The sequence below is a fragment of the Sphaeramia orbicularis genome, chromosome 6 (assembly GCF_902148855.1).
Source record: "Sphaeramia orbicularis chromosome 6, fSphaOr1.1, whole genome shotgun sequence".
NCBI lineage: Eukaryota > Metazoa > Chordata > Actinopteri > Kurtiformes > Apogonidae > Sphaeramia > Sphaeramia orbicularis.
Genome location: NC_043962.1, coordinates 18,829,600 through 18,857,148, shown reverse-complemented (window position 1 = coordinate 18,857,148; position 27,549 = coordinate 18,829,600). Strand labels below are relative to the sequence as shown.

Sequence of the window (27,549 nt, the reverse complement as noted above, 5' to 3'; positions counted from 1 at the left end):
ATTTGTTGTTTTAGTTACATATCAACCAACACAGTGGATACTTATGCACCATCCCATAATACACTGCAATTCGTACCATTCCTGTAACTTTGCAGTTCTTGAGAAACCTGATCTGTAGCAACATATTTGAGTGTAAATCAATTGCTAATTGTTATTAGACTGTAATTAACAGTTTGTTGTTGTGTTTTGTTGTTTTTTGCATATTATTTGAGTAATAACTACTATTATAGTATGTTAAAATGTGAGAAAACATCAGATTAGCAGCATTTAAAAAAAATTATTTCATAGTTTTCAAGACAGTATGACAGTAAATGCATGTTTCTTTGCTTCAAAAATTAAACGTATGGTGTCCAGCTGAGTGGACATTTTTGTAAGGTTCATTAAAAGAAATGCAATCACATTGTTTTTTCATGCCTAAAGAGGAATAAAAACACTCAGGAAAAAAAAAAAAAAATCTTGATTAAGGTTCTCATAATTCATGCATGAAAGGGTTCAACTCTTATTGAGCTGTATGTAGTCCCTGAACTAAAATGAGTTTGACAGACAAGTTCTAAATCCTTATGTCATATAGGCCTTTTGAATCAGGTGAACTTTTATTGAATAAACACTGAATCAACATTCCCTGCCTTTTGTTTTGCTGACCTGTTTTAAGACATTAACCTTTATATGGTGATGATGACCCACATGCTACTGTTTCCTGAAAACAACTCAGATCCAGTCATAGTGGTGCAAATGATCATTAACAGACGCGTGTATGAATCCACATAAGAAACAGAGGAAATCCTCCTTTGCATCTCAGTAGCAATTGTTCGACGAAGGGGACGGGGCTTCACTTTTGTTTGCATGGGTGGAAGGAGGGGTCACATGGAGGGAGCGAAGAAGGGGGTGTTCCTCCTTGTCCCCTCCTACTTACCACTATATGCGAAGGAAAAAAAAAAAAACCTTGACCAGCCCCCTTTCCATTCCCATGGATCGTATTACGGAGACTCCAGCTCTGAGACATCTGCTGCGCTACTGACAACGGAGCGCGTCCCCGCGTCTTAGACCTGCGACCGATCCCGTCTCCCGTGGTGCCCCCTCCTCCTCCTCCTCCTCCTCCTCTTCCTTCTCCTCTTGCCCTCTCCCCCTAGAATTGTGATCTCTCCGTTATTCGTGTTAGACAAATGCGGTGATCATGAGGAGCCACAGTGCATGTGCCCTCCACGTTTTGCGGCTCTAGTTCATCCGTCCTGTGCGTCCGAGCGGCGGCGGAGTGCGCGGCCCCCGGTGCCATCGAGCCGCACATTTCTTTTTGTCTGTGCGCTCCGCAGGCTGCTGGCTCCGGGCTTTGCAGCTTCGCATCCTCTCCTCTGGTCGCGTTGTAGTGGAGGACAACGAAGGGCGGATGAACTAAACAACAATCTCCATGTCTGATGTTTGATAAAGCTCCAATAGTCGGATATCTGGTCTGATTTTGGTCTTTCTACGAGCTTTTTGTTTTGTTTTGCCACCATGGAGTCGGTGGAGAAAGAGTGTGGAGCGCTAGGTGGATTATTCCAGGCCATCGTAAACGACATGAAGGTAACATATACATATTAAAGTAGATGTGGATTTTTTAGTGACCTTTGTGAGTGTGTGATGGCTGATCACACACATATTTTTACTGCCTTTGTTTCTTTCACCGGGTCCTCCCCCACTGAAAACGCCGCTTCAGGACAAATTGAGAGATGAACATGTTTCCCTTTGTGTTATTTGCTTAATGTGCAGCAGGTCTGTCAAACACCGTTACATCTAACAACACTTTCCCTGCTGTTTCCATCCACTTATCACAGTCTGTTTCTATTGAAGTGGGCTGCGATACTTTCTCATACTGAAAATACCTTATGTTGTTGTGTTAAAGGCCAGTTTGGTCCATGCGTTTAACCTCATGATCAGTCCATGTCATCAAACATCTCACTTTTTATTCTGCAAAAGCTCTGGGAAAGAAAAGTGAAAGCCTACCAAAGTGGCATCTAATGTTGGTTGTGTGTAGGTATACAATACAAGTTGGCCAGCTGACCCCAAACAACTCCTTTATTCCAACCGTCAGTGTTTTCTGTTTGGAAGGATGCAATGAAGGGGAAAAAAACCATCACCTCACCCTACTGGCCTGAAACAGGCACTGTTAAGGGTTGTGTTTCTTTATGTTTGGCCTAGTGACAGGAAATCACTACTTCAGCACAATGTAGTTAAGTATTTGATCCAGGCCTTTTTCTCATTAACTGAATGCACTTGTGTTATCTTATCTTGTGTTGCTTTTTGTATGAAACTTGAAATGACTAATTTCTTGTAATCTCTTGTCTTCACCTCCAACATAAATACTTTAAATAGTTTCTTAAGCATGTGCTACATGTATTCTATTATCTTTCACACATTATGTGTTTGTGTGTTGGGGGAGGGGTCAAGTCAAGGAAGTTGAACCGGGGTGGTCTGTTGTTGTTCACGGCAACAGATGGAAAGTGTGAATGTATTCATCTGGTCTGGAGGAACTCACAGCCTTTCATTGTTAAGGACACCAGTGTTATAAAGTGTTACTAACAGTGAATAAGCACACCATCAGGCATAATGTTCATCCAAACAGATTTCTTATTGATCTCCCATTACAAGGCCATGGTGCCTTTGGACAGACTATTTTCGGCTGTTGTTTGTCAGGCTCAGATGAAGCAGCTCTCAGCTATTGGCAGCTCTGGTTTGGTTTCATATATTTCCTTTTGTGCTGTGCTCATGCCGGGGTCAGAGAGACAGGGGCTCTTAGAAAGAGGCAGTCTGTGTATTGATAAGCATTGCAGATGAATGAGGCTGAAGCCCTTAGTCAGCACAGTGTCCATGTCCACTGTCTGAGACAGACATCTGACCTCATTCCTGCCGCCTGGCTGGGCCACGCCAGCCTGTCAGACCAGCTTTACCCCCCGGGAGTAACACAGCAGTGCAGCTTTCCTGTACTGATCTCACTGATTGTATACATATGAGTGAACAGAATCACAGTACACTGTACATAATGGTACTTAGAAGCCTCTTGATAGCACACACAGGATATCTCGGAATTAACAGCACCTGTTGGTTATATAACTGACTGATGGTGGAAGCAGTAAAAGGAGAAAAAGTGTAGGAGGTGGCACAGAAGGTGGCACAGCACGAGAAAGAGAAAAATGATTCAGCTAAAGATCTCTGGGATTAGTCCAACTGTCAGCAGTGATTTGTGTCGCACACAGATGTAGAGAATGTGACTTGAGGAACATAGTATTTCAACTCTGATGAGAGTTTTAAATGGAGAGTCACAGGAAGGATTTCTCTTCCTCTCCATCTTTGCTCACCTCCCTTGGTGCCACTGGGTGTGGATGAAGACAGAAATGTGTGCACCCCTGCTGCTCTGCATGCCGCTCTCCTTGCCCGCTTCTTCACCCTCCTCCTTCAGCTGTCTTGGCAGCGCATCCCTCCTGCCCTTGGGAGTCACAGGCCACACAAGCTAATTAGACACCTGTCGGAGTCAAGTGCAGACAGCGAGGCTGGGAGGTTCACTGCAAACATTTTTGTTAGGGATGATACCTCTTAAATCACTTTTTAAGGCAGAGGCTTGATCCTGGAGAAGACCCTGAAGCTGAGAGTTAAGCGCTGTCATTGCCAGAATGAAGGTTATACCAGATGTGATGAAGAACAAGACTCTTTCCAGATTGCAAAGTCACTATATTTAGTGTGGATGTGTGGCCACTTTTGGCTCCTTTCCATCAGAGAGGCACACAGGGGTTATGCCCTTCCTCTCCTTTCTCCAGGGCTCAAGAGTATTTCCCTAATGGGATCTAGCCTAGAATGTGTTTTATGTTTGGCTTGTGATCTCATAGCTCAAGGCAGCAAGAGATGATCCTGGGGAAAATGCAATCCAGATCTTTTCAAAGACCAGCCCTTCTACCTGCTCTTTTCATATAAACAGTGATGATTTGAGAGCTCATGTAGGTCATGCATATATAACAGACCTGCAGTCAAGTTAACACACATACAGCTCACAGTGATGCACAAGAGTGGAAAGAGTTGAGGTTGATTGAGGACAAAAATACCATAATTGTACCCTGAGAAATCATCTGACCTTTTTAAAGACAAGTTAGAGCACAGAGCTAATACCCCACCCTGTTTTTCTCCCTGGAGTAAGAAGCCAATCCTTCTTTGATTTATTTCTACTATTGTATTAAATAAAGAGGACATACTTTATCACTGAAGTTTTATTATCTCCTACTAGACTTTAATCTGTTAGAGAAAACACTGTGTCTTTCTGAATATGTATGCATACAGTGTGGGTGTTTGAGAATGTTTACCTGCACAGTGAGTACAGAGTGTTGTCTGTGAGACATTTATTTGACTTATCTCTTTCCCTTTTCTTATCAGAGCTCTTACCCTGTGTGGGAAGACTTCAGTGCCAAGGCCACAAAACTGCACTCTCAACTCAGGTGAGACATGGTCCCATTGAATAGCAATGAATAGTCAATCTTGATGAAAAAATATCTTTACAAATCCTTTTATACAGCCATGGTTTAGTGAACATATTCTGATGTATTTTCAGGACAACAATTCTGGCTGCCGTGGCCTTTTTAGATGCCTTTCAGAAGGTGGCAGACATGGCTACCAACTCAAGAGGTGGGTTAAAGTTGTCTAATGAATCTGAATGAGTCTAACTAGCAGGAAAACATTTGCCTTCTCTTTTGTACATGTAATCCCTGCACATGATATCTTTGCCTTCCTAAAAATTAGCTTCTTTGAGGTGTAATTCACTCTCCAAAGTAACACATTGAACTTGCAGTTTCTTTGGAGAAAGGTGTTTCAACATTAGAGTCAGAAAAATGTTAGAAAAAAAGTAAAAGGAACACATTTATCTCTTTTCCTTTTCTCAGTGTCCACACAAATATGATCCAAAACTCACTGCACTGGATGGGGAGGGGTGGCATTCACTCTTCCCCAGTGCCTTCTTAAGACATAATTCTTAAAATGACAAAAGCGGGGGTAGCAGCTCAGAGAAGTGAAAATCTTAGCGCATTGTTTCTTTGTTCTTAATGAGGTCTGCTGATCTGCTTTGTCACTCTGTTACTGGCAGCAGACAGACTGACCAGAGAGGCAGCTGATTAACACAGATTTCTTTGGAGTTGATCGTCGAGAGCAGTATGTAGGTCAAAAAGACCCTGTGAGCATGGACGAGCGTGCAAAGGCAAACACAATCGCACAAACATAGAGGAAAGCTTGCACGCACACACACATAGCAGATATTCAAAGTGTGACAGCTGGTACTCGGCCACCTGACCCTACAGGTCACATCCCAACATGCTTTTAAACTATTTGCGGTAGTTGCTCCTTACTGACCACTCAATGCTACTTCAGTATTCTTCACAGATTCACCTGCTTTACTCCTGGAGTTCATTTCTTTTGAAGATAGATAACTTTATCATAAATGATTCCTGATGTGAGTGCGTGACTTCTTCACAAGGTAGTCTGGGGTCAGCCTTCTAGCTGCTAACAGACGGCTTTAATAAATCACAGGTATAGACCGTAGCAGGGTGGACATCAAAGAAAATGTGAGTCTGCAGTTAAAGAAGGCAAAGAGCATTTTAGATGGATCAACGGGAGATGAGAAGGAGATGAGAGCGAAGGGCAAATTGAGTTTTACAGCTATAGATGCGTAAAATCCCTGTATGTGTGTCACTCATTCGCCCACTCGCTCTTCTGCTTCACTACCAGAGACATTAACTTTAGGATTAATGTCATTTCTCTCAGGCCAGAGACTACGTGATTGAAATAGCAAGAGATGAGACTTTGCAACAAGTCAAGAGACAAAAAAAACAACCTCAGCTACAGATAGAGATCAAACATTCCAAAAAATGGTCAGACATTTAATAGTTTGTTTTGAACCTGTTCCTTTTGGTTTTTCGACCACTAGCCATCTCCTGTTACTGCTTCCTGTAGCTCATACCAATTACATCAGATTACTATTCATTCATTTATTTATTTATTTATTTATTTATTTATTATCTGACCCAGCACTGAGAGTAACATTTGGGTTATTATCACGTAAGTCAAAGCAAATCCTGACACCAAATCTGTGGAAACAGACAGCTTGGTGTTTTTATGTTGGAAAAAAAATACTGGTAAGTTATTTATTGGAAGCAGCAATTGATAGGTTTATTTGATACACATTTAGTTACCAGGATAAATCTTAATTTTCAATACAAATTAAACTAAACTAAACACTAAAATGAATTGTACATTTCATATACACTCACAGTCTTTATACACTTAGGATTTCCACCCTGTTTGTCCTCTGGGATCTGTGTCAGCCCTCGCAGGCTTCGAACCTCAGCAATTAATTTGGAAGGAGGAATGTCAATATTTACTGTGGCTGGTATGTGCTTGATTGGGACGACCTTTAACCTCCAGGCTGCAGGGTTCATGGACCTATTTTTTACTTCATGACAGCTGCAACAGTAAAAGTAATCAGCTTAAATACATTAACGTTTTCTCCTCATTTCCGTTTGCTGTACTGTCTATTATTATCTCATTGCTTAGCTGTCATTTTTCAGGAAACAGTGCAGTATGAATTTTTCAGATATCACTTGCTCATCCCATGTTTTTGCACATCTGTGTCTGTTTCCTTACAGCTCTCATCTGTCTCTCTTCATGTGTGTGAATGTGGGTCTGTCTGTCTGCACTGTGTCTCTGTGCAGACATATAGGGCTTATTGCACCACGGGGGAGTGGATCCTGGGCAACACACACACACACACACACACACACACACACACACACACACACACACACATACATACGCTGCTGGCTGTCGTCGCTGTCACCCCAGTTCTCCTCTGGTGTTGGGGCTGAGGCTGCAGCTGCCTGCACAGCTGGATGGTTAATCGTACTCTTCTTCTGCTTCCTTTCGTCTACCTCCGACACACTCACCCCGTCACCTTTTAAACTCTCACACACACTTGCCAGACTGCACACATTTCCTTGCCAAGTGAAGCAACATTTCCCGCCCTGCATTGTTACTTGACAGATTCATCAAAAGCGAAGGGATAGTGTTTGAAAGATTTTCTGTCTGTGTAGTTTTGTGTTTTCTTTCGCAGGCAGAGCAGTTTTTCATATAGACTCAAAATAACTGTAATAATCCCGCGTCCCTCTAGCTACTTCTATTTCCACCTCTGTCAGCCTCCCTTCTCTCTCCGCATGTTCTTGTGTCAAACTGCCTTAGGCCTGCATTCGCGCTTATGATGTCCGTTTTTAGAGTTTATGGTCACGGTCATGGCGTCAGCGTCTGTGTTTTATGAAGCAGCTGGAGGAGTCGGCTGCCAGGCGTTTTGGCACGGTCTCTGACAGCGCTGTTTCTCTAAGCTGTTCTGTGTCCTGTTGATGGATCTGTGTCTAAAGGCTTGTCTGTTTCTGTGGACTGGCAGCCAGCATCTGGGTTCAATAAAGATCCCCCAACCACAAAGTCTATATTGGTTGGAGAATTTTGCCTTTTTAAAGATAAATGTTTCATGTTTTGTCACCCATCGCTCCTGGGCTTCAGTTTAAGGCCCACCAGTGTTTTATTGTTTTAATAGTCAGCTTTAAGGTTTATGATGTGTTGTCTGGAGCGTTTTTGTCATTCGTATTAAATTGTTGTGCGTGTATGTAATAAGACTGGACATATCTGGAGAACAGTCTTGTCTTTTTCATGTTTTGTTGTTGCCAGGGTGTATAACATGCTTCTGTGAAAGGTTGACTTCATTTTTTCCATTTTTGGACATAGAATTATATTGAGGTCAAAGAGCCAGTAGTCCAAGGCTAATGGTCCATCAGGGTATGAGATACAGGCTCTATATTTTTCAGAGAGTGACATGAGCCCTAGTGGGGGTGGGTTGGCTAGGATGGGGGTTGTGGTTGCAGTGGGATTTCCACAGCTCTGGGTATCCAGGCTAGGCAGAGGCGTTTAGCTAATCCTCTTAGCCCCACTCTGTAACACACAGACACAGACTGCCTTCCCTTCACTTCCTGATCAGCCACCCTATGTTAAAAAAAATCCACACTCGGATCACTAGCCAGATTGTGATGCACTGCAAGTTTATGTTCACCGCTGACAAAACCTGAAAACTCTATGGTTCCTTTTTGCATCTACATGACAATCGGAGTCAACCATAATACTACGCAGCCTTACATTCACTCTGTCTGTCTTCCTTTCTGCTCAGACTGTCCATACTAGGTAGAGGAATTGAGGTATGCTAGTAGATCAGTGTGTCAGCGAACCAGTAATCTGCTTGGTGGTTGTGCTTCTCTGGGTTGGCAGATGGGATGGATATCCCTACCCGCCATCTGGACGGCCTGGCATGGAAGCGATGTGGCCATGGCCTAGTGCAGAGCGAGATCAGGGGATTACTGTCCTCTACACCATCCCGGCCGTGCAGCTATTTTACGGACATGTCAAATAATGAGAGTGGGCCCATGTGACCTGCCCCTACATCCATCAAGCTTGATGTTCCATGTAGAAGCCTGACAGGAGCATGTATTGTGTTCCATGTATTAGAACAGGGAGCTTAGATGTGCATCTTATCGGGCACTTCAATTTTTAATGTTTTTGATTGTATATACATTTACGCTACTGCTACACAATTAGTGCAAGTGTGTAATTAAGGAAAACAAACAAAACTATTATTGGTTTGTATGTTGTCAGCTCTGTTACCATGTCCAATAGAGAGATAACTAGTTCATGTTTGTGTCGGCAGTAGAGCGAGGGCTGTTCATGGTTACATGACCATATGGTATGGTAATATTTTGGATTCAAGCTCAGTGACATATGAGTAGAAAGTGGTATTGTGTAAAACATGTGAAGAGAAAGTCACGCAGCAACACAGCAATTTATATCAACAACTTAAACAGCAACAGTAATCTGTGGATTTTCCTTCATAACCAAGTAAGGGGACACATGAAACCATATGATTATTATTTCACAATGTTCTCCAAAGCATAGTTTTGACCAAAATGTGCAGCCTTATGTACACACATTGCCATTGCATGAAGTTACTTGAATGAATGCACTGTGGTTTGCCGTTATAGTATTTGCCATTATTGAGTATGTGCAAGGCTGTTCAGGTATTTCTTGACCTCCACCCATAAGGTCATATTAAGTATTGACAAGAACTTCTTATTTCCCCTTCAGCTGTCAGATAGAGCTGAGTGCTTTCCAACAGCTCCCTATGACTTTTATGAGCTTCACCTCAAAACTCAGTGTGGCTTCCCCACAAATGAATGTTTTCCAGCTATTATAATGACTGTGTGTATAAAGTAAAAGGTGAAGTGGCTGGACAAATGATGCAAGGAGCAGACGAAAAGGGGGGAAAAAATTATGGGAGAGAAAAGAATTCTTTTGACTTTGGATAACGTTCATTCTGAGGGCGAATACCAAACTAAGAAGACAAACACGAGACTTCGAGTGGAACACTGTGTTCAGCTATATCCTGAACATGAACTCAGCGTGGAAGGGAGCTGGAAGGGGGAGGGAAAAATACACCAGAGCAAAAGAGACCTGGTAGAGGAATGTAAGGGAGGACATTAAAAGAGTGCACGAAAGGAATACATGCATAGTTTCAATCAACTGAGGTGGCTGATTGAAAACAGTTGGAGGAATTTGCTGAGAATCTAAGTTCACCGATGAGATCATATGAGCTCTTGTGATTCTTTCAGTCACAAGAGCTGTGGTTATACATAATTGGCTTTTTTTTACCCCCCAATTTTCCAACATACCAAGAAACTAGGACCAAAATATTGCTTGGACACAGTGATATATAAATTATGCATGGACAAAACTGTTTTTTTGTCCTTGTGTACAGTACGTTGCAAGACTTTTAAATATAGTCTCGCTGTTTTAGTGGAGTTTGGACATTATAAAGTCTTCCAAGTCACATATTAAACTTTCCCCAAGTGTAACTTCAGGCTAAAAAGATACAGGTGAAGGTGCTGAAAGATGTGAAAGTCTGTTTGAGCAACATCAGTGGTGTTGTTTGCATTGTTTACTGGGTTGTTGGCAAATGAAGGGAGAAGCAGCAGCAGCAGTGTCACAGTGGACGAGTGGGCAGAGCATTTGCTGCTCAGACATAACTTGACCTATCGGGGAAGGTGTAAAATAAGACAGTCTGAGTCATCAGATTGAACTTGAGGGCCTTGCGCTTTTTCACAGACTGCTGTCCGTCTTGCTCCATTTCAGCTCAGTAACATCTGGGATCCTCCAGCGTCCACCTTTGAGCTAAAGTACAAAACAATCCCCTGTGTATTCTGCTCTTTCCATTTTATTGCGTAAGACCAAACATCTCTTTTTTCTGTTCATCTGTACATTTTCTCTCTCTGCTTTTTCATTCTTGATGAATAGCACATCTGGACAAGGGGTGGCGTTTATTTTTAGCAGCAGGAAGCTTCTCCTGCAGTAAATACCCCTTCCTCCTTGTTCTCCTCCTCCTCCGTCTCATCTTAATGCACTCCAGAACATGTTTACACCATTTCGGGACACACCGACGTCTGTCTGAATCTGTGTGGGTGTTTCTGGTCGTGAGGTGAAACTTGCTGTGCGTACTGTCTGGGCAGACAACAATGGGATGAGTGTGTGTTTGTGTGTATGTGTGTGATGGAGACAATTGATCTCAGGGCTGTTTCCTCTGCCTTTCATTAGTGTCGTTGTTTGTAAAAAGAGACTATTCACATGGAAGGAAGTGACACACACTGTTTGAATGCTGTTGTGAGTTCTAGTGCAGGCACACAATACATATAGAACATAAACATACCGTCATGTAAGAAAACATATTTTCATTCATTTGGTGCTAAAATGCAACTAGTCTTACATTTGTTGCTGCTTTTCTTACTTTCACCGCTTTATATCATTGTTATTTCAATGTCCATACTACACATGGACTGCAGAATTATATTACTTTAGACTCATGTTATTGGCAACTTTAACCATTTTAAAACTGTAAAAATAACTGTAAGGAACAAGTGATGATGATGATGATGATGATGATGGTGATAACAGGTATTTGCATCTCTTGTTAAAAATGAATGTTCACAAAAAACATGAACTTTTGAGTTAAATCTGATGAATATTATAATTCGATGATAGTTTTAGTTTAACTTTAAACAATATGTCCCCTATTTGGCTTGCCTTCATACTTGTACATCTAAGTCTACACAACTACACATTTTTGTTTATTAATTATTTATATGAAAGCTGGATGAGCCAGACTTTTACTTTACTTCCCCCCCCCCTTTTAGCTCCCGCTATATAAAAGACAGTACAAAACATTGCAGTAAAATATTGAAAAAATGCTCGATAAAATGTGAATATACCCGCATTTCACATTAAAGAATTTCTGGAGAGTTTCTGTCATCAACAATTTATGCAACTGCACTTGGATGTGTAAGTCTCTTGCTGCCGATGTACAGCAGTGTTCCACCATCAGTGTCCGCATACGGATGTTTTATCTACCACTCTTTCCTTCATCAGAAGCAATTGCTCCCTAAGCAGCAGACACAGGAGATTGTGCTTTATTTATGATACCCCATTGAGCTATGCCATCAAAATCCCAGCTGTGTCTTGGAATAAATGTTTGAAGATGTGACGTTTCATCAGGTTTATATATCACAAAATTTCAACCCCGTATTTCCTCAACCGGTGACTAAAGGGGAACAGTGAAGCTGAGTAAAAAAACATCAACGCAGTACCTCATTTGTTTTGTAAGAAATGAAGGAAAACACACAACCTGCATGAAGATTTTGGAAGGGATTATATGTACCGACTTCTCACACTTTGCAGTCTGCAGTTGTGAGAGCTTACCCACTGTGGGAGAGTTTGTCCTGTCGGTGCCCGTTGCACCTGCAGCAGTCAGCGAACACGTCCTCTGCCCCGTGACTGGTTGAACCCAGCCAGTACCTCAACAGTGTATACCCTCTTTCATCCTCCCTTCTCCTCCCTTCTTATCCCCGGGCCCTTTCATCCATCAGTGGCCTCTGCTGTGTCCCTGCCAGTTCACATTCTGTAGCACTTAAAAAGGATAAGGGAGGGTAAAGGCAGGAGGCTTAACTGTCTGTGCCAGCCGCAGTTAGGTCCACAGCCAAGGTGCCAGTGTGAGGAATAACTGTTGTCTCACGGATGATGGAATTTCCTTCAGCTAAGCATCAGCCGTATGAGAGCTTAGTGAAAAAAGGGACCTCATATTCCTGGAATTGTAACCGTGAGGATGTTCTGTACCTTTTTGTTCTAGAGCCCACATAAACATACTTTATTGACACAGGAAGCAGAGAGAGGAACGTTAGCAGCAGATTCAGCTTAAAAGCCAGTTGCAGTAGGGAACATCTGTGGCTTTTGGGGTTAAGACTCCGATTATGGACCGCAACGGCCTCAGTTTGGGTTTGGCTCAACGCTTTTGTTGTATGTCTCTCTTATCTGTTTATTTATTTCTGCTTATTCAATAAAAAACACCCCCAGAAGAAGAAGGTTGCAAGTAAATATCCTTCATGAAAAATCTTATGTAGGTACATAAGTATTAAAAGAAAAATGTAGTTGAAGTAAATGTACTTGTTTGGTCTGACTGATATCGCATGAGTTGTTCATTTATGTAAATTAAACAATGTGAGAAGTTCAGAGGGAAAAATCAATATAGTAGTGGAATAGTGGATTTGTTAACACTTCATAGACTACTGAACAGGGAGCTTGACATCACACTTCTTTTTGTAAGACAAAGTGATTGGAACACACTAGTTGAATATTTAACACTAGAAAAGCACTGGGAGAGCGCAGATCCCCCCCCAATCACCACCAAAACTTAATCACTTGTTCCTTGTGCCATTATCAACATCTACTGAAAATTTCATCAAAATACATCCATAACTGTTTGAGTTATCTTGCTAACAGTCTAACAAACAAACAGACAAACCCTGATGAAAACATAAAAATGTTGAATTTAAAAGCTCAGTATTTTGTCTGTTATGTAAAACCTTCATATGAAAAGTAACTAAAGCTCAAATAAAAGTAGTGGACTAATAAGGGCAATATTTGGCTTGGAGATGTAGTGGAGTAGAAATAAAAAGTAGCAGAAGATAGAAATGCTGAAATAATGTTCTTGAGTAAATGCGTTTTAATTAGTTTCCACCGCTGACAATAACAAAGCTGCCAAGTTCAGCAGAACGTCCGTCTGATTCAGTAGTCTGAGTCGTAATGAAATTTGAGCTGAGCAGCAGGGTTTAGATGCTGAAAGAGGGAGATAGTTTAACTAAGCTCCCATGCTGAAGACATCAGGGAATGAGGCCTGTGGCAGTTTAGCTTCTGGCTCCCGGCTCCTGGCAGGAGAGCCCCCTATAAAGCAGACCTATTAAAATGCTCCTCCTTCCCAGAGGAACCAGGGGAGTTAATCAGAACCAGAGCTCTGGAAGGAACCACTCACTAAACGCTTAGACCACACTGAGCTGGTGCTGGATACTGGAGCTTAAGATTCCCACCAAAACCCAACACAGAGGACTTGACATTCCCACCAACATATGTAGTCCACAACACAGCAGGTTTGGTGGCCTTTTATATTTATGTACAACGCATCTACTCACCCAGGCGCCATGAACCTCAGCGACATAATGAACTACACATTTCTGGTCTGTGTTGGAATCGCTTCTAGTTGTTTGCTTCATGTTCTAAAATATATGACTGGGTTGCATAATGACCCTCTTCCACTCTAGTCTGTGTTTTGCTTCATTCATGCACGTGTGGGTGTCTGCTATGAGGTCGACTTTGCTCCCTTTGCACCCCAGAGGTCCGGGTCTGCAACATAATAACTTTTCCAGATCTTACACACTAATCGTCTGTTTCCTATAGGCTATAATGTTTGGTATTGATAGCTGTATATCCATCAATTGTATTTTCATAGTTGTACAAAATATGCAGAACTGTCACTTTATTAGTTTGTATTTGATTATCAGTTTGACTTTTACTTTAGTGTCAGTGTTCATTTTAGTCTATTATGGGCTATTTGCTAGAGACTCATTTCAGAAAAGTCAGAAAATAATTTATTAACTTAAAACAGATGAACCATCCATAAAAATGTATGTATGCCAGTCTGTTTTAATGTGTTATTAGGTTTATTTGTGAAATAAGTTGAAAAAGACAAGCTTTTAGTGTATTTCAGTTACTTTTATAAACAGTACAGTTTCAGTTAGTTACTGTTTCATTTTTGTTTTAATGAAAATGCTTTTCCCACAGTTTTCTGTTTTATTTTTTATTTATTTTATTATTTGTTTGACAGAACATGTGGCAAGAGAAGGGAGGCTGACGGAGGTGGAAATAGAGGTAGCTAGAGGGACATGGGATTATTACAGTTATTTTGACTCTATGAGAAAAACTGCTGTTCCTGCGAAAGAAAACACAAAAGTACACAAAGGGAAAATCTTTCAAACACTATCCCCTTGCCTTTGATGAACTTGTCATTTTTTTATTTAAGTGTTTGCTTCTGAAGGATTCTGTTGGGTTTCTGTAAACTGGCCAAAGAGTCCGGTTTAGACAGGCTCTAAATGTAACGTGTCATGAGATAACTTTTGTTAGGATGTGACGCTAAAAATAAATTTGATCGATTTGAATTTGATAGTTTCCATTAATGATAATACCAAACCTCCTCTGCCAGCTTGTATATGAATGTCCAGTCCCTACAGTCGTGCTCACAGGGCGCAGAGGGAGTGACTCATTCTGTCCCTGTCCGTCCGGTGGAGGCCAGAGGTCAGCGGGGCTCGTGGACATGAGCAGGAAGCCTCTGGACCTCTCCAGGATGTAGCTGTCAGATGATCCTCCTCTGGGAAGGGAAGGAGGAGAGGAGGAGACAGGAGGGAAAAGGAGTGGAGAGGAGAGAGGGAGGGAGGGAAAATTGGCAGGTGTGGATGGGACAGGAGAGTGGGGGATGGCTGACGGTGACATTGAGAACGTCTGTTATAGAGATAAAAGCCCACATTACGACCCCTCTCCTCTGTCTCCCCTTCAGTCTCCATCCATTCTGTAGCCCCACCCTGCATAAGTCGATTCACAGCTGTGAACTCCTCTTGTAATGCTTTTAAGAGGAGAAAAAGGAGACATGCATAACCTGCACACGTGCCCTGCATGCGTGCCTGTGTTTTCCATGTCAATTACAAATGTGCTTTTCTCACAGACCTTTTACGTTGGATTTATGAAACACTTACCTCTGTGAAAAAAGGCTTCAGTATGACAGATACCCAACATCAACCCTTTAAACATGTACACCTTTCTTTGGTATTAATAGCGAATATTTTCCACATGTCAGCTCAGTCATATCCTGCTGTGTGTAACGCTTGTGTGTGATGCAGCTGGATGACCTTTCACCTCTAACCCGCCCCCTCCCATCTCTCAGTGCAGACACCCAACCTCACAGCACACAAGCACACCCGAGTTATTCTACATCTGAAAACGTCTCCTTGCGATATTGTTCGCAGAGTTTCTTTGAACTAGTGCAGCAGTTACTGAAGTTGACAGTGATGGGAGCCCTGTGGTGTGGATGGTTTTTGTCTCACAGCATGACGTGATACTGACTGGAGACGCTAACCTAGTTTCTTTTTTTGATAACTGGAAAAGAGCACAGATCTCACCGGACAACCATCTGGATCACTCCTCACACAGTCTGATTTCTGTTCAGCTATGTTTAGTCCTGTGTTTCTTTCTGTGCATCACTCTTTTTTGGTCTGTTCTGGAGTGAAGGTTAGTCCCAGTTTCACTCTCTCTCTCTCCCTCCCTCACTCTCTCTGTCTGCCCTGCATGAATGGTGTTTAGGAAACAGAGCACAGGAAAGGCAGAGCAGGCAGGGAAGAATAGAGGGATATCCCCTTACAGGGTTCCCTCCTTTTCCCTCCAGGATAGAGGGGGTGAGAACTTGGGGAAAGGTGGGGGCTGGTAAATCATACCACCTGTCCATACACACAGAAACATGGACATAACCTGTACACACTCAAACAATCCACCACAAAACATAAATACAATCATACATGGGGGTCTATCTGCTGTTGCGAGATAACCAATCTCTTTCTCACACTCTCTATTGGTGTGTGTCTGTGTGTGTGTCTATGTGTGTGTGTGTTTGTGTGGTAGGAGACCCTCAGATTAGCCCTATGTGGCCCAGATTACAACCGGATCAGTGCTGCCACATATTACACCATCCTGTGAACCATCAGTGAGACAGTGGGCCAGGCCAGGCTTTAGGGCTTAAGACCCCATTTAATTACACTTCTGCTGAGAGGAAAAGTACAGTAACCAATTTACACAAGCTGTTATTCACACTGTGGTGAAAAAACATACATGCAATCTCAAAGTATCACAGGGAAAAATGAGAGTTTTGTGAAGAGTGATGGAATGTAGAATTTAGTTTTCAGGCTGGTTTGTGACAGCTGGGTTTGTACACTCTCCACTTGCCCGCCTAGTGGCTGCTATGGAAACAACTCCACAGCAGGGGGAAAAAAAAAAAAAGCTTCTGATTAATCTGTCTGACAGGAGAGGATTACACCTTTCCAAATGCTCTGCTCTCAGAAAATCATATTTTTCCAGGCCAAGAGACATATTCATGATTTGTAATGCCAAGCTCTTCTATCGTGGGTGACAAGTTGTTTTTGCTTTGTTTTTGCATTGTCGTTCCAAGGTGCCACCAGGGACATCGGTTCGGCTCTGACAAGGATGTGTATGCGGCATCGCAGCATTGAGGCAAAATTACGCCACTTTACCAAGTAAGTGCCACCTGTGTTTTGCTTTTTTTCCCCTCTCGTACATTGCAATTTTCGCTCTCCTCTTACCTTGAGGGGATTATTATGTTCCCGGGTCCCATCTCGGCTCTGTTGACCTTCCTCCCATTGTGCCTCTCCTCAGTGAATGTTTTTGTGTTGTGGATATAAACCTATTTGTTATGGCCCCCATTCTCCAGCTCTCTCCACCAATGTCGCCTCTTTTTGTTGCTGTAGTGCTCTTATGGAAGGCCTGGTTACACCACTTCAGGACAGGATAGAGGAATGGAAGAAGACAGCCAATCAGCTGGACAAAGACCATGCCAAAGGTAAGCAATACAAAACACAAACATTGGAATGAAACAAGTATTCTTGAGCATGGATATTATATGAGTTTTGCTCTCTACAGAATACAAGAGGTCTCGTCAGGAAATCAAAAGGAAGTCATTAGATACTATAAAACTCCAGAAGAAAGCAAGAAAAGGTGAGTTATAATTTTCCTTGTGATGAATGGGTCTATTATAAAACACTGCATGGGACTTTTTTATTGCTTTTATTAATGAGGTCTACTTGGCTGTGGGCTCCAGATCAGGGCCTGTGATTTAGACTGAAATGGTGCCATCTAGAGTAAATAAGAGGAAACGACAACTCCATCAAATGAAAATCTCTGGCACAGTTTCAATGGCTCCTTTCCAGCTTTGGATGATTTATCAGCTTCTATCTTATAAATCAAGCAAATGATCACCCTTCCTGCCCGTGCTTGCATTATCTACTACTCCCTGATGCACTGAAACACTTATTTTCGTACAGGATTTACACCAAGGTTAGGGGCTAGTTGCATGTGCAGTGTGCCCTGATTGCAAATAAACAGCTAACATTTGCTGTTCTTCTGTTTCTCCTCTTCCTGCCTGTTCGTGAAACCCCTCCTTTATTTCTTTTTGGCTTTTTACCCTGGCTGTAGAGCTCATAGGTATGTCCGCTGTGCTTCGTCCTTATCAAGAAAGCCGTCAAAAGCGTCATAATCACAATCATCATCAAGAAAACCCTTTGTTATCTTAGTGTTTTTGGTTAAAGTTGTAATTCTGCGATCTGTTTGTTGTTAATACCGCAGCAACAACAAATACATTATACACAAATGTACCCGCTTTACATCTTAAAGTTTTTGTCAGATCTTTTCAATTGTCAGAGCAACCTTTCTGATTTTATAAACGACTTCCAAGAGAAAAAGTAGCTGACATTTTATGGCAGCTTATCAGCATGGCAGCCTTTCATTCTTTCTAATTGTGGCTTTGCTTTGTCATAGCCTGACATTTGGCTTCATAATGGCTGCTGCGACCCAAACCTCTGTTTTAACAACTTATCAACTGACAAGCAGTCAGATGGAGATTTATGTATAACAAATGAATGTCAACCAAAAATACTAAGACTAAGGCAGTGAATGTCTACGACAGTTTGTCATTTTCATTCCATCCTTTCTTCACACTTCATTCTTCTGCCTTCATCTGTCATTTAGTGTCACTTTATTGAATGACCTTTGACATTCTGTAGTGTTTCTCCAATTGCATCTTCTTCAGGATCTTCAAGTTACCACCAGTTGCTTTGCATCAACTCGTGTCTGATGAAATGTGTCAGTGTCCTCTCATTTCCGTGTCCATGAACCATCTGTTTCTTAGTGCATTGACCTTTTAGTTTACAAGCTATTTGTCATTATAAGTCTTCTAATCGTATCTCCTTTTGTACTCTTTCCTTCTTCCTGTCACTGTGAATACTTCTCTCCATCCTTGGTCTAAAATTCCCCCTCCCATCTCCTGTTTCCATTCTGTTTTCATTTGTCTTCCCCTCCTAATTTCTTCTCTAACTCCTCAACCCTCCTCTATCACTCACTTCTTCCTCCCTCTTGTTTGTACTTGTGGATCTTTACTTTGCACAGGCCGGGGTAATCTACGCCCACAGCTGGACAGTGCTATGCAGGATGTCAGCGACCTGTACCTACTAATGGAGGAGACGGAGAAGCAGGCTGTGCGCAGAGCTCTTTTGGAAGAGAGAAGCCGTTACTGTACATTCATTAACCTGCTGCAGCCTGTTGTGGTGAGGAACACTGAGCCTTTGTTCTCCTTGTAATTGTGAAAAAAAAAAAAAAAAATGGAAATACCGCAGTGTAGACATACTAGAATGTGGTGCAGGATGGTGGTGCAGTGGTCAGCACATGTTCAGGGTGTACCCCGCCTTCTCCCACTCGGATATACCCCCATGACCCTCCTGAGGACTAAGTATTTTGGTAAAAGAATACATGGATACATGAATGAAAGTTCTGAATGCACCATATTACCTAAGTAGAGGATAGAAAATATCAGTAAAATGCACCTACTTTCATGTAACAAAAGTACATGCAGACATTATGCAGAATGACTCATTTCAATGTGTTACATCATTATAGAAGATTATATTATTCTGTTTTTACCTCCAGCTAATACACTAGAGGTGTAATCTTCCCAGGCCTCACAATTTGATTCAATTATGTTTCACCAGTCATGCACAACCAATCAAGAAACGTCTGAATATGCTTTATCCACATTTTTCTATATAACTGCACATGGCTACTTTTTCATCAGCTAATACAAGTAGTCAGATAAAACTGCACTGTATCATCATTATTGTGTTTTAAAACTCTGTTGCATCATTTTCAACACCATTGTCTGTTTGAGTCACCATTGAATTTTGAGTCACCATTGAATATTCACACGACAAAATGTAAATTATTCTACATTGCATCACAAGTAGAGATTTGAAGCTTGACTGGCTTCATGATCCAGTTTGATTATATAGTCTACACAAAATTCACATTTCTATAAAAAGTGTTTAACCCATAAAGACCTAGTGCTATTTTTGTGGCAGTTCCCAAACTATTTTTTCTCTATTACGAACTTTTGTTTTAGTGATTTATCATAATTTATTCTAATATTATGCTCAGTATTTTTGCATTCTTAAGTGAAAATCAGGTTTTTTTCCTACATTTAATTCACTGATCATGTAGATGTTTGTAAAAGTTCAGATTAAAGTTTAGGGTTATTATATCAAAAACAGAGAAAACAGAAGAAATAATTACTTTTTCAGTAAACTATATCATTAATTGATCATATGTGTCCATCCACTGTCATTGATCCAACTCCATGGGTTTTACTGATGAATCAATGCTGTAGAAGATGATGGTGTTTCCATGTTCACTACGGACCTTCTGAATGTCCAAATGGGTCATATCTAATGACTATGAAAAGATGACAAACTGCATTTTACACCAATTATTTACATGGATTGATAGGATTAGTGGATCAGAAGTTTTTAAACATTATATATTGGTAGATGATTTTGGTTGCCATTGGATGTTTGGGTCTTTATGGGTTAAATGTTATACTTCATGTGGAGCCATTTTAGATTACACAGTATTACAGTACAGATTCATACCATATAACTATGTTTTTTAGCAAAGTAAAAAGAAAAGAAAGAAGTAACAAGCATGTGCATGTGTCACATAAATACTGTGGAGTGGAATTTACAGTATGTCCCCTTTCTCTGATAAGTAATGAAGTATAAAGAAGCATAAAATACAAATACTTAAGAATGTGAAAAAGTGATTGTCCACTGTTGATTGCAATAAAAATCCATCCTGTTTCATGTTTTTTGTAGAATGTGGAGATTGCCATGTTGGGAGAGACAACACATCTACAGGCCATTGTTGATGACCTCACAATGTTGACTGAAGACCCACATAAACTGCCACCAGCCAGTGAGCAGGTATTAACAGCATGTCCTAACATTCGTCTACAGTGAGAGTTTCTGCTGCTGGCAACAGACTCACGTGATATTTTACTGCAAGTTTCTATGTTAAAAGTTGTCTATTTCTTTTGAGAATATGCTTTGCAAAAATCATCTGCTCCAATGGCTCTGGTTCTGTTAACAACATGAACAAATCTTAACACTGGGTCACGGATTCTTATAATGCCTACAGGAAAAAAAAGGTGTTGTGGAAGTTCAGACATAGCCATTAATTAAAACTTACTTTGTTATCTACTTTGCCCATGTCTGTCCCCATTGTGTTTGTAAGGAACTGCTGTCCCATTTTAATAGTCTGACATTATGTCATCATGTGCTGCTGCAGGTAATTCGGGACCTGAAAGGCTCAGACTATAGCTGGTCCTACCAGACTCCTCCATCCTCCCCCAGCAGCACCGGCTCCAGAAAAAGCAGCATGTGCAGGTAAATAGTGCATATATGCACAAAACATACTCAGCCATACTCATTACCAGGATCTTAGAAAGTCATGAAAATCTTGAATTTACAAATCTGCATTTAATACCTTAAAAAGTCTTTAAAAGGTATTAAATTTGATATGACAGGTCTTAAATTATGTTGCCATCAACTTGTTGGCTGTATTGTATTTACATGTGTCTTTTAAATATCCGAATTGCAAAGAAAGTAACGTTAGTCAACTCAGTTCCTTCAGTTTCAACCTGACAGTTAATATTGAAATTAGGAACCAATTATCGCTAACTTTGCCCCCGGTGAGAAATGACTCTGAACAGTGAGAATCAATGCATTGGAGTAAATAAGTACATTTTCCAAAATTCAAGGAGTCACAAATGTTTTCCAGTATGGCTGTGAAATGGGCATTAAATTCTGTTCAAAGTAGTCTTAAAAAGTCTTAAACTTTACTTGTAGAAACCTGTAGGAACCCTGATTAAATGTTGCATGAGCTATATGTTCAGTTTATGTCTTAACTTTACCCACTAATTCACACAGTAACATTTAAAACTTGCTGTAGATACAGATATATATACAGAGAGGCACTCCTTAAAACACATTCAGCTGTGTCTACCAGTGACAGTTATAGTAGTATCCTGGCAGCTTCTCAGCACTTGCTGCTGGCAGATTTTCAGTTCTCAAGCTTCTTAGAGCCAGATTAGGTCCATGGCTGTCGAACATGACAGTCTGAAAACCATGAGCCAATGTGAACACCAAAACCCATGAATTCATACGGCTAATGGTGATTTCTCTCTTATATACTGTATATGTTCATGCTAAGTATGGAAACAAAAAAATTTTCGACAAAGCACAACTCAGAAGCCAAATTATAGTATCACAAGTCATCACTTTCTAAAACAGTCCTGCAATTCCTTTTTAGAGACTTTATACTAATAAACACGACATCTTATTTTCAGTGTTTTTTCATTATCTACATTACAGTTGCCTATTTTGTGACTGATCAGTTTAAAACCAGGCTGTAAACAACAGTTGGTGTGATTTTTTTTTTTTTTTGTTTTTCTTTAACAAAGCTAGTTTTTTTTCAACAAAGAGTATCTTTGGTTGCATATTTAATGTTTTGCATTTCCCAGTTTATTCATTCCTACATACAGTAATCCTCATCCTAGAGGACAAGGATTAAGGCAAAACGATAACGTCAGATTTATTCCAGAGAGAGAGCAAAAGGAAGGTTGCACAAGTTACATATTTTAAAATGTGTGTGCGACAAAGAGGAGCAATACTTGGTGAGAATGGCCGAGCAGGCGACTGAAAATAAGGGTATGATTACACAAAGGCAGCTGTTAATGTTCAGAAGGAAAGAAAAATCAAAGAAGCGATAACTTTTAATGCTCTTTGATGCACCAAATTTAGATCAATGATATCATTTAGAATGTTCACAAACCGCTGGACTCCATGTTCACAGTTTTTGTGATGAATTTTTCATGTAGCTTTTTTATTTCTTTTCTCCCCGTAGCCTACACAGAAATTCTCCTAAAACAACTTTCATGACAAATAAGAGAAAAGCGTGTTTCAACCTCAATCAGAATCCTGTTTTCTGTGCTTATTTTGAGCTGCGCTGACACAGTGTGATATCCTGTCAACAGTCTTCTCCAGATGCCCTCTGCAGGAGCTCATCGGCTCAGCAGCGTCTCCTCCCACGACTCAGGCTTTGTCTCCCAGGATGCCAACACCCACTCGAAGCCTCCGTCACCCATGCCCTCTGACATTACCAGCCAGGTAGCAATCTCAGACATGAAACATAAGTTTATTCTTTGATCATGAAGCAACGAGTGATTTTATTGTAGCAAAACAGGAAACATGGCAGACTTGTCACTGTAGCTCCAGAGATTCCTCAGGCGGCAAAGCTGCACAGCAGAGTGACACAGCTACAACACACATTTCTTGTCACTGTAGATCTACAATATTTCATGTATTTTGACATCAGTCCTTTTCTGCCTGACACCTACAGTCTAGCTTGGGATATCATTTTATTCATGCTTGAATTTCAGGCATGAATTCATAGTCTGCGTAAGAGCTCTATAGCTAAATTCAGAAAGAGCTCTTCGGTTTTGTATCAACTGCTGCAATAGACCTTTATCAGTTGCTAGTGTTGAATTTTTATCCCACTGGACTGATAAAGTTATTCAGACTCTCACGGTCTGAACAGTTTGCACCAAGTACAGAACACACTCAGCAGCACACTGGCTGATGCAATGTTCTTTTCTGAATAAATGATCTTACAGGCTACTTTATTTTTGATCCAAGCTATGGTCTATAGATCCCCTCAGAGGGGAAAATACCTCCCTTTTCCTAAAGCTCATCAACACTCCAAGTCTCACCTTCCTCCTATGTGTTTCTCATCTCTCACACCTACATCTCTCTCTCTCTCTCTCTCTCTCTATCTATCTCTCTTCCCCTCCATATCCTCTCCCCTACACTGTTTTTTATTCCATCTTCCCTTTCCCAGAAATCAACAAGCTCAGCCTCCTCTGAGGCTTCAGAAACCTGCCAGTCTGTCAGCGAGTGCAACTCTCCCACGGCGGTTAGTACTGCATGCATCTCAACAATCAACTTGCTTAACTGGACACACACACGCAAACACTCACAGACGTGCACAAAATTTGACTCATTGTTATCTACACTTAAAAAGGCCTGTGGGCTGTTCTTGACAGCTGCAGTCTGACGTGGACTATTCATGGATGTTGAGCACTCTGACTCAGACTTGTCTGTCCATTCCGCAGTTTGGCTCATGCTCATCCTTCGGTACCTTCCGCCCTGCTTTCTCTCACACTGGCACCATCAGGCCTCTCTCTGTCATACTTCCTGCGTCCCCCACATTTAACCACTCCCCTGGATCCAACACCCCCTCACCCACATCAAAGGTTCCTAGCTGGAAGGTTTGTTTTTATTTGCAGTTTTACCTTTTTGTTGCTTCTTTGCTTCTTGTGTTTTATTGCCTCCATGCATTAATCAGCGGGTAGATTAACCTCACAATCACCCATCATGCTCAGTTTTTCAGTCTTTCCTCACAAAGATGTGTTAAACTGAGTTGGCAATTTCATTTAACAACACTGACATAGCTTACTGTAGTCTGCTTATACAGCATCCTCAACATCTAACCTCCTCATGAGCCAAATGAACAGCTTCCATGTTTCTTAATGGATGGCTGTTCCACTGATGGGTGGCGAAGAGTGGAGATGCTCAGCGGGAGCACTGTCTGATTGTTGCTTCTGCTGCTGCAGGACTGGGCCAAATCGAATTCCTGTGAGCCATCATTGGCCAGCACTTTGCAGCGTAGGAGGGAGTCGATGGATAAGATGAGAGAACTTGAAGCTCCGCCCAGTCCACTGGGGTATTCTGGGATGCAGCCAGAGGATCCACACAGAGGAAGAATTGGCACAGGAGCAGCCAAGGTGAGGGGTCCATGGCAAATAAAAATGTAAATGTCAGTATACATTTATAAATGTAGTGTGGTGAAATATATATCTAAAGATGTTGCAGTAAGGTTTGTAAATAACGGGGGTGCTAGTGGAAACTTGGCTCCTCTTAAAAAGACATGAGTGTCCATGAAAGCATGATTTAAACATTTTTGGATGGTCCCTAAAGGACGTGTGTGCGATTTTTGTCATGCATTTCTGTTTCTTCATTGATAATACATGTGGTTTGTACTGATTACCAATAAGTTACTTATTCATGCATGATAGTAATTCACTAATTCACTATGTTAAATATACCAGCCTGGATATGATCCTAACCATCATTTTGTGTGTGGCAGCATAGTATCAAACTCCACTCACTATATCCCTCTCAAGATTAAAAAAAACACCAAAAAAAACCCTAATACTTTTTTGATGCCAGCTGCAATAAAAACAAAACAGAAGAACAATGATAGTGACAAGAATAATGGTTTGATTTTTATTTCCAAATCCACAAAACAAAAGGCATTTTTCATTTCAGAAATGACAGATGAGCTTCGCTCTCTCTACATTCCTCTGTGGTGTTGAAGACATGCACTAACAGATACTTTTTAAAATCTCTTTTCTTATTCTTATTATTCATTTTCCTATTAATAGAAATAATGACAAATGAAAGTTAAATTTAGTACTTTGTAAGTGAAGAATGATCTCCCCCCAAAGCCACACACTCTATAATCTTTGTGTATTTCTTCCCTGTGTGTGTTTGTTGTGCTTTAGCATGGCGAGCCGCTCTCTCCAGCAGCCAGTACTCTGGCCATGGTTCTGACTCGAGGCTTAAGTATGGAGCAGCAGAAAAGCAGCAGGGACTCTCTGCAGTACTCCAGCGGCTATAGCACCCAGACCAACACCCCATCATGCTCTGAGGACACTATACCCTCGCAAGGTAACATCAACCTAACACACTCTCTCAACATGAAGCACACATCTCCAACATAAACTAGACCAACTGTTAATTTTTTGTTTTCAATGTGTTATATGAATTCTAATGTGGACTCTATTTTACTTTCCTTGTCATTCTAATCCACTTCTGTGGTGATGAAAGTGTAGCACTCAATGCACTGCAGTGTCAACATGATTAAGTAATTAAGCTCAAGAGCTGCAAAAATAACTCTTCAAAAGCTTTCTGTTTTCAGTTTTCTTTATTAATCAGTGGAAAAGCAGATACTCATGTGTTGTTACTTGTAGGTTCTGATTATGAGTGTTACTCACTCAATGGAGATGCTGACAGTGAAGGGCAGGCAGACTTTGACAAGTCCTCCACCATTCCACGCCACAGCAACATTGCTCAGAGCTACCGCCGCATGATCCAAACGAAGAGGCCCGCCAGCACAGCAGGTCTGCCTGCTGGTAAATCCCTGCAGGGAACTCCAAACGGCGCAGTGGGAAACAGCGCAGGAGCCATTGCCTCAGGGACAGCCACTATTCGCCGAACACCATCCTCCAAAACTGGGGTGAGACGGACACCATCTACATCTGGCCCTATTCCCATCAGGCCCCCCATCGTGCCAGTTAAGACTCCCACAGTTCCAGACTCACCAGGGTATGCCAGCCCATCCCAGCATCGCTCAGGCAGTGAGGAGTTTTTATACGGCGATGATCCATCTGCTTGTGACTACACAAGGGCTTCTCCAAAGAGAATGAGCCTTCCAGACACAGCTTGGGGCTGTGGAGGAGGTGGAGGGGCTGACAGGACTGTTTACTCCCACCAAACCCCCGGCATGGTGGCCCACAGCGCTGAGGAGGACCCTCTGCTCGCTGCCAACCGACACAGCCTGGTGGAGAAGATAGGGGAGCTGGCAGCCAGCGCTCATGCCCTCGGTGAGGGTCAGTTCCCCTTCCCCAGCTCCCTACCAGGGGATCCAACTCAGTATGCGCCCCAGGAACTGTCCTCAACTCAGGAGGAAGTGGATATGCTGGTGTCTATACGGCGAGGTGTGAAGCTCCGCAAAACAGTGACTGATGACAGGTCAGCCCCCAGGATCCTGCGGTAGCTGAGGAGAGGTTTGTGACGGAGCAGCTTTGGTGTCCTTATTTACAACTTGAGCTTTGTGTTGAAATGCAACAGCATTCATGTAATACATGTGTTCTGAGGAACAAGGAACAAAGAGGATGTAACATGTGGTGAATGAAGGCCAGTTGACCGAGTAATGAGTGACAATGGACAACAGTCAAGTCATTTCATGTCATGTATGTATTGCGTACATACAAAGTAATCCATATTTTTTTGGTTTTTAATCTTTTCTCTTGTTTTTTTTTTGTTTGTTTTGTTTTTGTCTGTGGGCTTTGTGGCTGTGCATCTCTGTTCCCTCTGTGACCAGTTATTTCAGCCCAGTTTGTCCCTTTAGACCCAGTGACCACAAGTTACTGCTGTAGGGATCGGACGCTCTGTCTTTGTTCTTGCTCTTATGATTATTATAATATTGTGCATTTTTTTTAAATTAACAGTCACCTGAGATTGGAAAGTGATGGGTGAAGTGCTCTGTGAGCCTGTCTGTATGTTGTGTTTCTCATCATCATTAATGTACAAGTAACGTATAACTGTTTTGTTTCATAAGCTGAACAGGTTTAAGTCGAAGTGTAAAATAGGAACAATATGGCAGTGTTTTTTATTGCTGTACTGTATTGTCAATATATTCTGCAATTAAACAGGCATTTTACTATTAAATGGCTCAAAAATGTAAAGTCTGTATTAATGAATTAAGAGGTGTACCATGTATATTTTTTGAGACATGAAAGATTTTACATAGCTGAACATTGACAACATCCATAAAGGATAATAATGATAAAAAAAAAAAGTCACTTGTTCTAGTTTTACTATGTGTTTTTTTTTTTTTCTTTCATTTTATTTAAACATTTCTTTCTCATTAGATTTCTGGAAGTTTTGAACTTTATAGAGTTATATTTCCTCTGGCTCTACATTTTTACTATATAGTTTATTTAAACTGCAGTTACAAGAATCAGTGTTTTATGATTTATCCATGACAGGAGTTTTAATTGTCCAGTGGTCT

At 41.3% G+C, this 27,549-nt stretch overlaps 1 protein-coding gene across 5 annotated transcripts; it reads left to right on the top strand.

The window, feature by feature from the left end:
- The first annotated feature begins 972 nt into the window (after positions 1–972).
- Positions 973–27,254, top strand: mtss1la (MTSS I-BAR domain containing 2a). 5 transcript variants are annotated; one of them, XM_030136717.1, is made up of 16 exons: positions 1,492–1,560; positions 4,396–4,457; positions 4,571–4,644; positions 16,688–16,772; positions 17,004–17,095; positions 17,176–17,250; positions 17,728–17,736; positions 18,697–18,854; positions 20,451–20,558; positions 20,923–21,020; positions 22,670–22,802; positions 23,533–23,607; positions 23,807–23,962; positions 24,308–24,478; positions 25,259–25,424; positions 25,727–27,254. In XM_030136717.1, the coding sequence occupies exons 1-16, from the start codon at positions 1,492–1,494 to the stop codon at positions 26,530–26,532; spliced, it is 2,337 nt and encodes a 778-aa protein (XP_029992577.1). In that variant the 3' UTR covers positions 26,533–27,254. The 5 variants fall into 5 exon arrangements, with proteins under 5 accessions (XP_029992579.1, XP_029992580.1, XP_029992582.1 ...); XM_030136719.1 differs by lacking the exon at positions 17,728–17,736 and having other exon boundaries at positions 973–1,560; positions 25,727–26,532; XM_030136720.1 differs by lacking the exon at positions 23,807–23,962 and having other exon boundaries at positions 974–1,560; positions 25,727–26,532.
- The last annotated feature ends 295 nt before the right edge of the window (positions 27,255–27,549 follow it).

Bases quoted from the DNA above. Each gene is read 5' to 3' on its own strand.
- mtss1la (XM_030136717.1), top strand. From the start codon at position 1,492: ATGGAGTCGGTGGAGAAAGAGTGTGGAGCGCTAGGTGGATTATTCCAG. The intron at 24,479-25,258 runs GTGAGGGGTCCA...GTTGTGCTTTAG, and splicing joins TTGGCACAGGAGCAGCCAAG to CATGGCGAGCCGCTCTCTCC. The intron at 25,425-25,726 runs GTAACATCAACC...TGTTACTTGTAG, and splicing joins GGACACTATACCCTCGCAAG to GTTCTGATTATGAGTGTTAC.